Source organism: Alexandromys fortis, unplaced genomic scaffold, assembly GCF_014885135.2.
Source record: "Alexandromys fortis isolate MF-2015 unplaced genomic scaffold, M_Fortis_MF-2015_v1.1 scaffold_37, whole genome shotgun sequence".
Lineage (NCBI taxonomy): Eukaryota > Metazoa > Chordata > Mammalia > Rodentia > Cricetidae > Alexandromys > Alexandromys fortis.
The window spans coordinates 2675381-2692597 of NW_026067914.1; the positions used below are offsets into that span (position 1 = coordinate 2675381).

The following is a 17217-nucleotide window of genomic DNA, read 5'->3' on the forward strand; positions in this document are numbered from 1 at the left end:
CTCAGGACCTTTGGAAGAGCAGCCAGTGCTCTTAACCACTGAGCCATCTCTCCAGCCCCCACAGAGGAACTTTTGAAGTGGTTCTTTTCCCCGCCTGCTAGCCCCGAAGGCACAACTGTCAACTGCATTACATATGCTCGCCTACATTTCTTTAGCCCCCGCTTTCATCGTTCTTTCTCCACATTTTCCCATACCATTCGTAGCTCACGGTTTACTTTTAGCTTTGGGATAAAGGCTTCCTCCGCACTTACCACTGGCTTTTCCAGTAGCACACGATGATGATGAACAGGACGCAGAGGGTCATGGGTAATATGATCTGCAGCAGCCTGTGGGCTAAAGAAGACAAAGGGAAGGAATCGTTTCCGCAAAGAATAAACGGTGATGAGTGTGAGGCTCTTTCCATGTTTACTGCTCCTTCAATATATGTATTTATGCAAGAGTCAATAGGAGTTTTGAAAATGGGTTTAATTCTGAAAAATCACTTTTCACAAATAAATAGGTCTTACTTAGTAGACTGATAGAAATTTAACTGAGTGAAACTTACAGGGAAAATTTATTCTGACTTCTGCCTGACTCAGAAGGAAAAAGACCAATTAAGATAGATATAGTGGTGCATACTTTAACACTCCTAACACCCAGGAGTTCAAAGTCACCTTCCACAACATAGTAAGTTCAAGGCCCGCCTGGGTTGCATGGGACAATAATCACTGCAGGGAGCCTTTTGCGGTCAGCCAGCGCTCCACAGTTCAAACTCATCAAGTCTGACCGAATAGAGCAAGACTGCCCAGTCGCTCACTCCCCACCCTAGCTCTGTGGTAGGTTCCTGCCTGGGGGATCAGCTGGTATGCTGATCAATGAGTCAGAGCTGTGGCCCAGGCAGGGGCTGAATTATGCTTACGTAGTCATTCTCTTCTTTCACCATGGAAAGAACATACCCAGGGTACTGCTGCCCTGAAACCACCGTGCACGTGACTTTATATGAACTATTCCTGCCTCAGACACAAGCCTGGAAGTCAGGGTGACCCAGACAGCCAAATCATGCTGATGCGAGACTCCTGATCAGAAGACCAATACTTGTTTGCCACTGAGGTTCTAGGGCTGCTTATCATCCATTAAAAACTGGCTGAGTTCAGGAGGTCCTACCTTTTGATATTGTGACAACACTGTCACCTACAAAGTTCATACTCAGGAACTATTTTTTTTTGAAATTACCAAGAAAACCCCCACATTAAAAAGTCATAATATTTTAAGTAAATTGGGCTACATTTGGAAATGTCCTGGAGAACATATGCGTTGTGGAAAACTCGAGATGTGTTACATTCGTTTATGCTGTGGGATATTAGTTTAATGATGCAAAGGTGTGTTGCCTTTTTTATGTTTGTATTTGTTTGACACTGTGAAGCTGTGTTACTTTGCCTGCTTAACACACCTGATTGGTCTAATAAAGAACTGAACAGCCAACAGCAAGGCAGAAGAAAGGATAGGCAGGGCAAGCTGGGAGAGAGAATAAATAGGAGAGATAAAATTCCAAAGACAAAAGAAAGGGAGAAATGAGAAAAGGAGAGGAGGATGCCAGGGGCCAACCACCTATCCACACAGCCAACCAGAGAATAAGAAGGAAAGGAAGAGATGCAGAATAAGGAAAAGTAAAAGCCCAGAGGCCAAAGGTAGCTGGGATAATTTAAGTTGGAAAAGCTGGCTAGAAACAAGCCAAGCTAAGGCTGGGCATTCATAAATAAGATTAAATCTAAATGTATTTATTTGGGAGCTGTGTGGAGGGTTCCCAAAGAGTGAAAGAAAAAAAAGAAAGAAAAACCAGCCAACTATACATGTGACTTGTGGGCTGCAGACTGGACATTGAGACGAGACTCCTAGTTAGTCTTACATTAAATTACTCATGTTCATCTTAGTCTTTAATAACCCGCTTTATTTCTCAAATGTATCCAACATGACTATTTTCTAAAATACTCTCCTTGTTTCAGCTCAACTAATCAGTCACTCAGCCACATGTAAGCAAATTCCTGAGCAAATGTCTAGGAAGGCTCCGAGGACAGTGTCCACGGACACATGGTCCTGTTCTATGTGTGGGCCTCTCCTGCCCTTCTCATTCCTCGCCCGGGACTCACAGCAAGAGAAAAAATAACTTGGTTTGGGGACACTGGGTGTTGATTTGGGGCATTGGGTGCTAGTTTGCGGATACTGGGTGTTAGTTTGGGGATGCTGAGTGAGTGTTGGTTTGGGGACACTGGGTGTTGGTTTGGGGCATTGGGTGCTAGTTTGGGGATACTGGGTGTTAGTTTGGGGATGTTGAGTGAGTATTGGTTTGGGGACACTGGGTGGAGGTTTGGAGACACTAGATATTGGGTTGGGACACTAGATGTAGGCTTTGGGAGACTGGGTGTTAGTTTGGGGACACTGAATGTTGGTTTGGGATACTTGGTGTAGGTTTGGGGACACTGGATGTTCATTTGGGGACACTGATGTTCATTTGGGGACACTGGGTGTAGGTTTGGGGATACTGGGTGTTGGTTTGGGCAATGAGTGTTGGGTAGTGCCTGAGTTTTGGAAGGGATACTGTCCTGGGTAGAGACCCACACTATTGTGGTGCAGATTCTTGTTCTCAAGACCAGCCCTTTAAGTGTTAAAACACTCAGTTTTGAAATTTGGTAAAAGTATGGATTTATGTATTTTTATTGGAGAATAAACAGAGGACAAGTATCTATTATCAGAAATGCTTGGAGCCAGAGATTTTTAGCATTTCAGATTGCTTTGAACTGGGGAATATTTGCATATTCATGGTACGATGTATGAAGAGAGTCTAATTACAAAATCCATACAAGATTCATCTGCATTGTGCAGCCTGAAGGTAATTTGATACAGTATGTCCAGTGTCCCATTACACGTGGCCAGAAGTTAAGTTTTCTTCTGTGGCATGTGTCCCTCAAAATGCCTTGATTTGGAATTTGAAATGTGGAATTTCAAATTTAACGTATTTAACCTGTGTGTGTGAGGAGGTAGGGGAGGAGAGAGAGAGAGAGAGAGAGAGAGAGAGAGAGAGAGAGGATTAGATTTTTTTTCCATTTGTTTCAGTTCAATTACTTTGACGTCAGTTTTGAAAACAAACCTTCAGAACATAACCTCCTTCTATACTGAGGGCTGCAAAGGTGCTCGCAGACCTACATCCTGACAAACAGACCTGAGTTCTAAGTGCTACAGAAGATGCAGCCCATGCACCCAGCCTATAACAGCCTGGATTCACAGCAGCTGCGCAGACTGCCACTGGGCCCCCTCAGAATGGCCCTGGCTGTTGGAGCTGCGGCTTGTGCCACCATCCAGCATTTCACCAGCCTAGGAAAAAGATCAAAATGCAAGGAATACCTTCTTCTGAGCTTGTCCTACTTCTAGACCTCATCAACCCAAAGGAATCTTAAGTGGAGCCAGCATTTGGTAGGGAAACACCTGAAGCCAGTGTGCTTGTTAAATCCAGAGCAAACATAGTTCCAAATGTCCAGAAGCAGAGGCAGAAAGATAGCAGACCCGGGAGGTCTCGAAGCAGACTTCCTGACCTCTCTGTCTTTATTTAGTAAACTAGCCATTGTCCAAAGAGAAAGTACCAACTCACAAAGAAAGGGTCCTGTTGTTAAAAGATACCACAAAATGAGCAAAACTGCTACGCAATTTCAACATTGCATTTTAAAAATATTTTTGTTCATCTTTATTGTTTTGTCAAACCAGTCGTCTCCTAGCAAATGTTTTTCCCATTCCCATTTAACAAGGACTGAGGTGCAGTTAGAATCACATAACGTTCTATTTTAAAATGCACAAAGTGTCTGTCAGGGAAGTTGTGAATAACTGAAATACTTTCTTATTAATAACAATCAATATCACCAATAAAGCTCAGGTCATAAGGCTTACCACAGAGATTAATAAAATCTTGAAAATACGAAGTTATCAGTTTGTGTACATGTATATGCAAATGTGTGTGCACAAATCAAATAAATTCAAAGTGTAGAAAAAAATTAATACAGAAAAAAAATCAAAACACTAAGAGTTGGTCATGGCAAAGCATGTCCACAATTCCAGCACTAGGGAGGCGGAGACAGAGGATCATGAATTCAAGTTCATCCTTAGCTATGTATCCTGGGCTACATGATACCCCAATCTCAAAAACAAACAAATGAACAAAAACAAAACAACAACAACAACAAAAAAATCACCGAAATTACTTCAAAGTGACAACAGTGCTCACATACCATAAACCATTGACTCAAATCTTAATCTGATTTGAAGTCTGAACATAGGTATGGAGACATCAGATCATGTTTTAGTCTCTCAGGCAGTTATCACTACCGTCTGTAGCTGTATGTGTCTGTGATACCAATCAGGGCATCCCAGGCCTACCATCGTAAACTAGTGTGGCCATCCCATCTTAACAACTCGGGTTTCAGTGACTGGATGCTGCGTGGAGGATGCTGGGAATTTCCAGCTTGAACCTATCTCATTCCTAAGACTAGTGTCTTCAAGGTCTCTTCGGCCTGGCTCTTCTGTGGATTCTTTAGTGGAACCCCACCCCCACCCTGCCAGCACACACACTCGTCAAAAGCTCCAAATCCTGCTGGCAATTGTGGTGCAGCCAGAGGGAGCCTAGAAGCGCCTCCAGCGAGACTTCCCTTCATCCTGAAGGACCCCTCAGAGGTGGGTCTTGATTTCACACCCGAAAAGAATTTCAGCACGAGCCAATTGAAGCAGAGTTGAAGCTTTTCAGGTGACTTTATCATCAACTTTAAGCGTTGGGAAGAAAAGAAAGAAAGGCATTCAGGAAGAAAGTAAGAGACTCTCCAGAATGTTGGTGTGGGCTTCTCTAAGGAGAGTCATCCCAAGACATTCTCCTCCGAGTCCTCTATCAGATACACTCTCTCTCCACCTTCTATCAGTGCTTGCCAGAGACTGAGATGGAAATGCAGCTCCTACCATGTCCCTTCCTCTTTCCTTCCTCTACCTCTCAAGTCAAACGCATTTTAGTTAGAAGAACATATCTCTTCATTTGACCCCTTCCCCAACAGAATTCACTACCACAGAGCTGGTGATGTACCAGCCCCATCTACCGCCAGACTCGAGCTACCCTCAGACCCTAGAAGAGCAAAAAGCCACCAGTCAGTCCAGAAAAACCAGGCAGAAGCAAGGCTGAGGCAGGAGGCAGCCCACGACCAGCCACGCTGGGGAGAGAAGCTGCCAGATCTCCTGATGTCAACTCTAAAACACGCTGTGATTTTCAAGTCACCCCGAGACTAACTCCTAGAGACAGACATCCTGGGTCGGCGAGCAAGATGAGAAGAAGGTTCTAGAACATAATTGGTCAGGTTACTGCCGCTTTTCCCAGGGGTTCTGGATAACACTTACGTGTGGAGGAGGAAGGGTTGGGGAGAAGAAATCATTGAAACTTGCTGATCTAGACAAGGCACAGGAACTCAATCTTGAGGGAAACATTGGATTTGGAGAAACTCACAGTTCTCATCCGGAGTCGTGACCTGTGCAAATGTTTCATTGGGACCCAGGCCAGCACTGGTGTATGGAACGACCAAATACTCATAGATCGATTCTGGCCGAAGGTTTTCCACCGTGAATGTCTTCTGCTCGGGGTCTTCGATGTCATATTCACAGAGCACTTTATCTGTGATTGAAAACCAGCGTTGTTGTCAACAAAATCTTATGAAGAGTGTAGGAGAAAGCCTGTGTGTGGTCAATTAGTGGAGTCCTTGCCTAGCATGCATGGGCCCTGGGTTTAATCCCCAACACCACCCACACTGGACAGGACGACACAGGTCTGTGATCCCAGCAGGAAGGGCAGTTCAAGGTCATCTTCAGTTACATAGTGAGTTCAAGCCAGTCTGGGATAAATGGAACCCCGACTTATTACAAAAAAAAGAGGGGAAAGCCTGTGGCAGAGACGTCGTAGGAAAGCTGGGCACAGATGCCCCAGCTGTCTTGGAACCATCAGCATCAGTGACTGGATGCTGCGTGGAGGATGCTGGGAATATCCCAACCTCTTGTAGGAATATTTCATTTGTATTTTAATAAATAAAGCTTGCCTGAAGATCGGAGAGTAAAACAGCTGCACTGATCAGCCATACAGACCAGGCAGTGGTGGCACACACCTTTAATCCCAGCAGCTAAACTAGTTTGTCATAGTAACCCGGTGGTAGTGGTGTACGCCATTAATCCCAGCACTAGATTGGAATGTAAGACCGGAGGAGACAGGTTTCAGGCTCAGTCTCATTCCGAGATTCCTGGAGGCAGGATCGCCATTTCAAACCAAGGTAGAGGTAAGAGCCAGTGACTGACTGCTTTGCTTTTCTGGTCTTCAGGTTGAACCCCAATATATGTTTCTGGATTTTTATTTTTCATGCTACATTTAATGCCCAATGTTTGGGGTATGACTTCATGAAAAAGCCATTTGCCTGAGGCTTTTTAGCCACAAAGGCCAGAACTGGACCAAAACCTAGCAACCTGAGTTCAGGAGAAAAACTAGCACCCCACCCATCTGCTCACAACTTCCTGTTCACCCACCCCAGCTTTCTGTGGGTGGCTCCCGTGGTCCCAGCGGCTTGCTGCTAACTCCTCGTGTAGCTACCACATGCAGCTACTGCAGCTTCCCGTGGCTACTGTGCCCATGCACACCTACTGCACGGCCACCCTGACCACATCTGACCCTGTTCATTTCCAAAGAAACACACAGAGGCTTATAGTTGACCTATTAGCTCAGGCTTATTATTAACTAGCTCTTATACTTTAAGTTAACCCATAATTCTTGTCTATGTTTAGTCATGTGGCTTGGTACCCTTATTCAGTAAGGCATTCTCATCTTTCTTCTTCTGCTTCTAGATAATAACTCATCTCTGCCTTTCCTCTACCCAAGATTCTCAGTCTCTTCCGACACTCATACCCCCCTTTGTTTGCCTATTGATTCTAAAATGACATGGGGAGAACATGGCCTGGTCTCTAGCCTGGTCACTATCCTAGCCCAGTCACGTGAGGGCTCAGACTCAGCATCAATTTCATTGCTTTCTGAACAGTGCTATGAGCCTAGGTGAACAAAAGCAAGCATCACCTGGAAGAATCGTCCTTCTCCCTTTTGACTGACACTGCATGTCCTTGGATTTCAAGTACACACGGTAGCCTTTTATAAAAGCAGACTGGAAGTCGCTGGCATAAGCCGGCCAGTTCAGAATGAAGGAATTGGAGGTGGAGTTACTAACGCTCACTTTTGGGTTCTCCAGAGGAACTAGGAAAGGAAGATGGGATAAGAACACGTTATGATTTGGGGTCTCAGAGCACGTATGTAAACTAAACAGACCACAGGCAGTTCTGGACACTAAGAGCTTGTGTCAAGTTAAGGAGTCTTGTCTTCCCTCCCCCCACCCCCCGAAAAGAAGACCTAGACATGGTTAAGAGAACTGGGAAGAGTTGGGTAATTGTCTCCTTCAAACCTTTCATAGATGAAGACCTAAATACCCAGAAAGAGTAAATAATTTGTAGAGACGTCATGGGAGAGGGGAGGGAAAATAAAGGTCTTGATTCTGTCCGTGAAGTTTCAACAGTATTTTCTGAATCAGAGAATGTACAGATATGAAGAGGAAGGAGCAGGAGAGACAAGATGGGTTCAAAGATGTGAGGGGGATTTGAAGAATCTGGTTATCAGGACAAGGTAATGCATGTTATCAGACACTCTGGGAATGCACCGGGTGAATCCTGGCCTCTTCACTCACGTGGCCACACACACATACATGCACACACGCACACACACACATACACGCACACAATGCACACAAGCACACAATGCATACACATACATGCACACACGCACACATGCACACACACATATGCACGCATGCACATTTTCGCATACTGTCTGCACAGAGATACACTCACAAATGTCATGCCTCCTCCTTTTCTCTCCACTAGCCGTGAATACTGGATCAGCTCTCCCAAATGAAGAATTTTAGAGTCAGTCTAATTGCTGAGACAACCAAAATCTTCAGCATCCAGAGACTTGAATGCCAAGCATTCCAGTGGGGAGAGTGAGCAGCCTCATTCTGGTGGTAAGATGGGGTAATACTCAGAGAAACTGATTTCACAGCAATTCTACAAGAAATGAGAAGCTTATTTCAGAAGCCTAAGTCCTTTGACCCCAGGATTCTGCTCCTAGGATTCATTTAAAAACCATCATTGCCAGCATGAGGTGATACCTCACTTGCTAAGTGTTTGCCTTTTAAGCATGAGAGCCTGAGTTTGAACACATGAAAAAAGCTGAGAGTGGTGGTGTTTGCTTGAAATCCCAGGATGTGTAGGGGGGGAGACAGGTTGATGCCTGGGGCTTGCTGGCCAATCAGTGTAGCCTACTTGATGAGCTCGGGGCCAGTGAGGGATAGATGCAAAAAGCTTGGTATATGGCACCCGAAGAATGATAGAGGCACTGTTTGGCCTCCACTTGATCTGTACCTGCACACATGTATGTGCACACACACACACACACACACACACACACATGCACATAAATACACACACTTATGGATACAGGCAAAGACTTAGCTAAAATGAAAGCAATTCAGACTGGCACAAAAGTATGGACACAAAAAGAGAGGTTTACAACTTGGAGCTACAAGATGTTTGGAGATAAAATTTACAGTTTCTCAGTGAAAAGTCTCTGTAATCATCCTAAATTGTCTGATGATACACCTGTGTATGACGTGGCACACGCAGAGAGGGTTTACTTTCCAATCACAGAAGGAGCACTGTGGGCAGTTAGTATTTTGTGGCGTTAATCAAGAAAAGCAGTTAACAGACTTTGTAGAGTGAGATCCCATTTGTATTTAAAAGCATTTATCCATATAGAGAAGTGGGTATCAGTATATAATAAAACACTAAGTGGATATTGGCCTTTAGGGTGTTAAAATTAGCAATAACTACATCGTCTTTCATGTAGCATTTCATAAATCACCTTTAATGAAGATGTTTCATTTATAGGGTTTTAAAAATTTAATGTAATTTCTAAAATAAGTGGGACCATAAAATTAAGCTTGGGGAGGGAGTCTTCCAAATGCAAAGCTATGAGTATGCGGGTGGCTCAGAAGAAAGAACTCTCCACGAGGCCTGCAAATGCTGTCTACTTACCCTGTTCCTGCGTGTATCCTGTTTGTCTCCCTATTAGCTGGGCATCTTGCTGCAAAGATCTTTCAAAAATTCTGAAGTTGTAACGGACCCCTGGTTTAAAAGCATCTGGAGGAGAGAAGGCAAGGGTTTTTAGCAAGACAGAATGACGTCATCTGAGTTGGGAAGAAAGGCTGACCACTGAGTGAGCACTCCTCTAGGAGAGAGGATGACCACTGAGTGAGCACTCCTCCAGTAGAGAGGATGACCACCGAGTGAGCACTCCTCTAGTAGTTTCTTTTTCAAGATCTTTCCTTTTTCCCTCTACTATTTTCCTCCTTCTACTAGGCCTCAGAATCTTCCATGTTGTGAACACAGTGCTGTCTGGAAAGTTCCATAAGACTGTCCTTCACTCTGGAGCCAGGATCCTCAGCCTGGGCTCACCTGTGCGCATAGAGGTGGTACAGAAGCAGCCAGACTCAACACCTACTCCAACATTTGACATTTGACATAGAAAATCCTGACAGTATTTACCTGCCATCCTCCCGCTAAAACTCAGAATCTGGAAAGCCTGCTTTTCCCTTCCTTTCTTCCTCTTTCCCCTGTAGCCCTGAAGTCTGGCTGCAAAGTTCTTTTTTTTTATTATTATTTTATTTTATTTTTTTATTGAGAAGAGGAAAAAAAAAGTTTCCACCTCCTCCCAGCCTCTCATTTCTCTCCCCATCCTCCCACCCTTCTCCCCCTCCCCCCACTCCTCTCACCCCCCCTCTCCAATCCAAAGAGCAGTCAGGGTTCCCTGCCCTGTGGAAAGTCCAAGGTCCTCCCCACTCCGTCCATGACTAGGAAGGTGAACATCCAAACTGGCTAGGCTCCCACAAAGCCAGAACATGAAGTAGGATCAAAACCCCATGCCATTGTCCTTGGCTTCTCATCAGCCCTCATTGTTCGCCATGTTCAGAGTCCGGTTTTATCCCATGCTTTTTCAGTCACAGTCCAGCTGGCCTTGGTGAGCTCCCACTAGATCAGCCCCACTGTCTCAGTGGGTGGGTGCACCCCTCGTAGTCCTAACATCCTTGCTCATGTTCTCCCTCCATCTGCTCTTCATTGGGACCTTGGGAGCTCAGTCTGATGCTCCAGTGTGGGTCTCTGTCTCTATCTCCATCAATCTTGCAGGTGCCTCCACCACTTTCTAGAACTAGACGATTCCCATACCAGCCCTCAGCCTAATAGATGGTACACACCTGTGCCTCCTGCTTACGCCATTCACTGGAGCCCCTTTCACTCCCCTGAAAGAGCAGGAATCTTCAAGCTGCAGGTTTGGTAAGGGAGGTGAGCATTCATGCCTACAAGCTTCTTGAAACTAAAAGCTGATACTTTGGCTGCATCAACTTTGTACCCTAAACATGGCCCAAGTATGTGATGTTCTCTGCATCTGTAGAAACTTCCTGCACACAGTTCCAATGTCCCTCTAATTTAGAAGGGCAAAATATTAAAATCTGTACTCTGTCTACATTTTCATACTCTGCTGCAGTAGATTTTCAGATCAAAGGTCAGAACCTATTCTCATGACATCCAATCTCCAAGCAACCACTCTGGATCTGTCATTTCAAAGTTGTTAGCCTAGCATACTATATCTGTAGGTTAGAACAGAAGTCTGAGTTTAACTGGCTGCAAGGGGGATATGCAAGCAGGAGGGCTGAGTTCTCACCTGAGGTGATGATGGTGCTCGTGGTATTGGGACCTAGCTTCTTCCACTGCAAGTCACACTGTCGGTCCTGGGAATGTTCACACCAGTCCACAACATAGCCTAAAGCATCTCCAGATGAGGGCTCCCAAGAAATATGGAATCCATCCTTAGTACCTTTAATTCTTTTTTCACGGACCTCTTCTGTAAAGAAACAAATAGAATAGTACTTCTTATTCCGCTCACTGGATTTCTTTAACAACTTCCAAGGAAGAAAATAAACTAACAAACACTTGCAATGTTTTTTTTTTTATAGTTTTGGTTTAAAATGTCTCTTAAAGGCTTCCGTACCTAAAACTTTGGTCCCCAGATTCTGGCACTGTCTGGAAGTAGGGAAACCTTTCAGATGTCAATAGTGGAAGATGGAAGTTAGATCACTGGGCATGCTATAAAAGGAGATGTTGGTACTCTGGTTCTATCCTCTCTTTGCTTCAAGGGCACCTTGAGGTGAGCTGCTTTTGCTCTACCAGAAGCTAACTACCATGAAATCCATCCTCTCTGCAACCCAAAAGCACCAAGCTAACCAACCATGATATCCGTCTCTCCAACTATGAATTTGAACCAACTTTATCTTCGTAAAAGTTGTGTCCCGTAGGTACTTTGTCCTAACCAGGGAGGTTGACTCAGTATCTCAGAAGGGAGAGGCTCTAATTGCTACACAGGATCGAGGGCAGGTGCTCCTCACTATTTCTATTCTTCAAATCACATTTGCAGCTCAAGGACACAGCGTGTTAGTCTTAGGACCCTAGGTTTGGAATGTCTGCTCTAAATGGTTCATTTGTAATATATTTGTGTGGCTCATCTTCAAAGGTCCTCCAGCAAGCTCAGGCACAACTACAATGAGCAGAAAACACTGGAACATTGCTGACAGCTGGCTGAAGACAGCCCTCCCTGCCACCAGCCAAATGAAAAGCATAGAGCTCAAATTACTAAGAGCCAAGCTTGCCTGGTACATTTTAAATGGACAGTATATAAAACATCCGGGTGAATCCAGTACAGGTTTTGTTTGCACAATGACAGAGAGAAAAGTAAGACCTGGATGGACATGTAGGGTCGCATTCCCCTGCTTGTTCGGCCAAAGAGAAGACTTGTATTAGGGTTACAAAAACTGTTTTGCAGGCTCCATCAATGGCCGTTCTGAGTTCACACCTGGTTTTGTAAAGTCCTGAAATAAACCGCCTTGTTCCCACCATTCTGAGTTTTCAGTGCTCCTCTTACCAAGCACTTTTCTCATGTCTATGCATAAGCGAAGGGGAAATGTCAGTTGCAGTGTGAGATGGATTGGTTTCGTTGATGGAGGAAGGCCATGTGGGTCAACTTTGACTGGGAGCCGACACCCCAAGGAAACCATCTCAACGACCTTTACCTTGTACCTAGAGCTGTACACCCTGCCGGGTGGGGGCTTCTGCTATGTAACAACGTCGTGGCCCAGAAAGATGAACAGCACCTTAGTGTCATGCCAATGTTAACTGGTCATTAGAACTGCCGGGTGACACAGGACACCCAGAGACTCTGAACTGCAGGCTTTAGTGGAATTCTGTGAAAATGGTGAAATTCTTCAGCCTCTGGGCCAAAGTGTGGACCTACTCCAAAGCAATAGAATTGACTTCACACAGGACAGTTCTCTTTAAAATTAAGACACCTTCTGATCTGGTTCACTTAGCTTAAATTTAAACAGAATAGGAATGGAACCACCCAATCTTTCATGGCCTCACCAGCCTGGCACCTTTAACAGCAAGAACTGAAAGATGGCATTGTTGCAAGGTATGTAAATGACCTCAGCGTTTCAATTCCTTTTGCCTTTTGTCCACATGTGCACTGTATCACAGCAGGGGACTGGGGATTTGCTATGCCAGAATTTTTCTGTGGCTCAGTCAAGAAGAACATTGATGTCATTCTTGGGTTTAGATGTGCGATCACTTCCCATTGGCTCATTCTTCAGTTGGCGGAGAGATTGGTAGCTAATCATCTGTTGCTATTCTACAAACTTGGCCAAATTGCAATGTCTCATGGAAGAGTCCATCCATTCTCCTTAGGATGTCCATGGGCTCCTTTGTCCCACCATCGTTCTCCCTCAACGTAGTCTCACTATGTAGTACAGGCTGGCCTCAAACTCATGAACCTCCTGCCTCAGCCTCCCGAGCGTTGTGAATACTCCCGAGCGTTGGCAGTTCTGTAAACTCTTTATAGATGACAACAGCGGAAGATATTTGTTAACACGCAGAAAATATGGTGCAAATCCCATAAGTCACAAATCCCTGGGCACTCACTGTCTTGGCTCTCAGAGAGGACTGCTGTGGGATTTATACAACTGAATTTTAGATCATCTCTTATGTCCTTAGGAGCATCCAGGGAGAGAGTGGGCTGGGTCACTGTGAAGACACCGTCATATTTCAACCTGTGCTTACACCCAGCTCCAAAGGAAGTGCCTAACTGCACATGGTTGCCTCAAGTTATGGTTTTATTTATTTAGTATGTCACTACCTGGAAATATCTCCAATATTTTCCTTGAGAATGGAAGCCAAGTTGACCAATGCCGACTCACCATGTCCAGAATCGTTAGAGAGGACCATCACTGACTCAGGCGATGCACCCACGCTGTTGTTGGCCGTGATGTGAATCTTGTAAGAACTCAGGTCAAGCCTCAGTTGTTTGCCAAGGACTGGTGCTGGAATACGGTAGTGCTTTGACTCAGTTGGTCTGTCCTGATTTTCTACAACTATATCATAGAATACGATTTTGCCATTGGCCTGTGATTTTAATAGTGGCTGAAAAAAATAATAATCCTTTTAAAATGAGCTTCACTCTGAAATTACTCTATCATTACTTTTTCATGTCTTCCATCATCAGCTGCCCAATCCACATATACCTAAGAACATATCCACTCATGCACATGCCTATGTGTGCACACACGTGCACAGGCACATATTAGTAAGTCACACATATAAAGATATTAGAACAAATGCAGTTTGCACATTTAAACAGAGACATTGTCTCAACAACAAGCTTAGAATCAGGCCTATCAATCTAACTAAAGAAAACAGAGACAAAAATCATTTAGAGATGGTAATAAAATTTTATTGTATGAGCCGGGCGGTGGTGGCACACACCTTTAATCCCAGCACTGGGGAGGCAGAGGCAGGTGGATCTCTGGGAGTTCGAGGCCAGCCTGGTCTACAAGAGCTAGTTCCGGAACCGGCACCAAAGCTACAGAGAAACCCTGTCTCAAACCCCACCCCCCAAAAAATTTATTGTATGTCCAGATAGCAGGGACTGAGTCAAAAGTCAAGAGGAATATAGACTCCTTATATCTGGAGGAAATAAAATTTGGAAGTCATCTTAGAGAAGACACAGTAGTGGAACCAGCACCCAGGGTCCTTGTAAGACAAGCCTGCATTCTGGCCTCTTTGTACCTAGTCTTTTCTCACCCTGACCCCTGCCTCCTACCATAGACTCCCTCTTTTAAAAGATACTCATGGTTACAGAGAAGTCCTTGCCCTTACAGTCCCAGGCCAGCATCTGTCAGTGGTTCCTGAGGTCTGCTTTCCCTGGGACAGTCTGTGTCCTGCTCTGTGTACCCCAGATCTCAGATCAAGCTGCAGCTTTCCCCTTGGGGTTATGGAGAGAACTCAGGCATAGGCTTAGCAGAGTCACACCTGTATATGCAGAGGCCCGGAAAACTGTGCCCAACTCAAGGGCAGAAGAAAAGCTGAAGGGGTTGTGACAAGGGACCAACCGTCTCCTATCACCGTGTTTTGGTATGAGGCACCGAGGATCCCAGAGCCCTGGATGCAAAGCTGACCTTCCAGGTTGTCATGCAGTATATTGGGTCAGGCAGAAGGATAATGCTGATCTTCCATTATAAATCAATAGCTTGATTTGAAACTATGGTATTTACATACAATTAGGAGTAGGGTATGTGACTCTAGGCATAGTTCCTTGTCTTGATTCTTGGAAACGTTATAGTGGGCCTGAGTTGAATATACAGAGAAGGTTCTAGCGGTCCTTCTACCTGATGACCAGCCCCGTGAGACTGACATCACTGTTTCTTCTGGCTGGGGTTACACTGATGTGCAGCAGCCGCAAGTCGCTCCTGAAGCTGCACACCTTACCTTCCAGAATAAGGTCACAACATGACTTCCATTCTCTGACCGAACGTGTCTCCATACATCAGGAGCCTGTGAGGGAGCTGAAATTAAGCAAAGAAAAATCCCCCGGGTCATATTCGTGTCATGTTTCCTCTGTTCTTCTAACACAGTGGTTCTCAACCTTTCAAGTGCTACGCAAGCCCCTGTGGGGGTCTTGATCCACATGTTGAGAGCTGCTCTTCTAAGACATGGCTGTTACCTGTCTTCTCTGGGGCTTGCTAGTTAACCCTCTCCCTTTCTGTGACTTCTGCCCGTGGGTCCACAGCCATACTGCACACTAAGCACTCATAGGGTGGGCTTTAAATATTCTCACTGATTTTAAATATTCTCCTGATTTAAATATGCACATGATACCATGTTACATTGAGAACATTTCTGTGTAAGTTTATAGCAGGTGATCTAAAATTAAAGGTCAATTGCCCTTGGATGCAATTCCAAACTTGAAACTTACAAGTCGGCTCCAGAGCATCTGGAAGCCACCAAAGAATTTTTCATTGTCATGTGCAAGGCTAAGACAGAGACACACTGACCTAGGTCTCTGGGGACAGAAAGCCCAGGGTTTCTGGTTGGCTTTCAGGATGTCCTCCAGCTGCCCCTCACTAGAGTCACAACCTGGAAATGCTTCTTTGTTCCTGATCCTGCCAACTGTCTCCTGTGGACACACAGGGAACCTGATGCCCAGTCCTCAAGTCATGGCACCAAGTACTGCTTTCAAGAGTCCACTGGAAGATGGAATCACAGCGGCCAGGTCTTGGCTCATCTGACTTTGAAACCCTAGCATTAGGCTCTGGGCCTAGTCCTTAGGGTGAGCTCCAGAAACACTGCCTGAAGAGTGAGCAGTGGACTAGAAGCCCAGAAAGCAATCTGCTCAAAAGTCGCAGTCTCTTCTTTCTGTACTTCATTTAGAAATTTATGTAAACTGAGAATTGATTTGCACTACATCTGTGCTTAATCCACTGATTTTAGAAGGAGGAATCACCCTCTTTTCATATCTATCTATCTATCTATCTATCTATCTATCTATCTATCTATCTTGTATCATCTATCTATCTTCTATGTATTTATCTATCTTCTATCTGTCTATCTTCTATCATCTATCTATCTATCTATCTATCTATCTATCTATCTATCTATCTATCTATCTATCTATCATCTATCTATCTATATATCATCTATCTATCAATCATCTATCTGTATATTTTTTTCAGTGATAGAGATTGAACCCAGGTCCTTGAGCATTCTAGGCAAGAGTTATACTACTGAGCTATACTCCCCCAGTCAGATGAACCAGTGTTTTTACCCAAGACCACTCTGGGTACCTCTCCTTAAAACTATTTGGGGACAGATTTAATGTACATAAAACAGTAGGTAAATGCATAGAAAGGTAACTAGGTGCTGTGCCCACTCCGACTATTTTATACACATTTGCTCATCTGATTTCCTGTAGTGTAGGTGTTCTTATTGACTCCATTCTCTCAATAAGGGAAATGAGGGTCAGAGAGACTAAGCTAACTGTTCAAAATCTGCAGAAATGCGGGTGAAGCCACTGGAACTTATGACTGACAGGTTCTCAGCCATGCCATTATTCAGGAAACTGATGGTCACTTTCAGGCTTAAATCACAGGCCTGAGTTAAACAAAGATGCTCATAAGCATGTCTTTATGATAGAAAATAATAATACCAATGTGATTAACTTTAAACCTTTAACGAAATGCATCTTTCTTTGTTGCCTTTTACTTTTAAAAAATGGATGGAAGTGCTACCAAGATGGCTATGTAGTTTTTAGTTCCCAGTTCATTTTGCTTGATACTTGCGTCACACTGTGTATTCTACAAAGAACCAAAATTTCCGTCGTGTTTTTGTGGTCATACTTGGACATAAATGGGAGAACTGACCAATAATCAAAGAGAACATGCAGGCTTCCTCCACTACAAGTGCTGCCAGGAATACTGCTGAGAGCAGATATTGGCCCTTGGCATCTTTCTAGCTCGTTCATGGATACTCAAAGGTATGGGTGGCTCCGTTCTCCAGTGAGGCCCTAAAGGCACAACTCATACTCAAATGTGTTCTCAAGACATCTCTACAATTAGCCTGTGAATGGGCTGGAATCCAGTCTCAGCTGAGTTGGGAAGGAAAACTACAGCTACTCTCATTGAATATCAACTTTTTCAAGGAAAT

The 17217-nt window shown here is 44.5% G+C and overlaps 1 protein-coding gene across 1 annotated transcript in view; it reads right to left on the minus strand.

The window, feature by feature from the left end:
• The window catches only part of Osmr (oncostatin M receptor), a 52770-nt gene that overhangs the window by 5058 nt on the left and 30495 nt on the right, over positions 1-17217 (minus strand). The window contains exons 10-16 of the mRNA XM_050138940.1: positions 15004-15080; positions 13437-13659; positions 10856-11035; positions 9172-9276; positions 7109-7282; positions 5507-5671; positions 252-333 (exon numbers count right to left, since the gene is read on the minus strand). Of these exons, the coding sequence (XP_049994897.1) occupies positions 252-333; positions 5507-5671; positions 7109-7282; positions 9172-9276; positions 10856-11035; positions 13437-13659; positions 15004-15080 (1006 nt within the window). The remainder of the gene's footprint in view (positions 1-251; positions 334-5506; positions 5672-7108; positions 7283-9171; positions 9277-10855; positions 11036-13436; positions 13660-15003; positions 15081-17217) is intronic.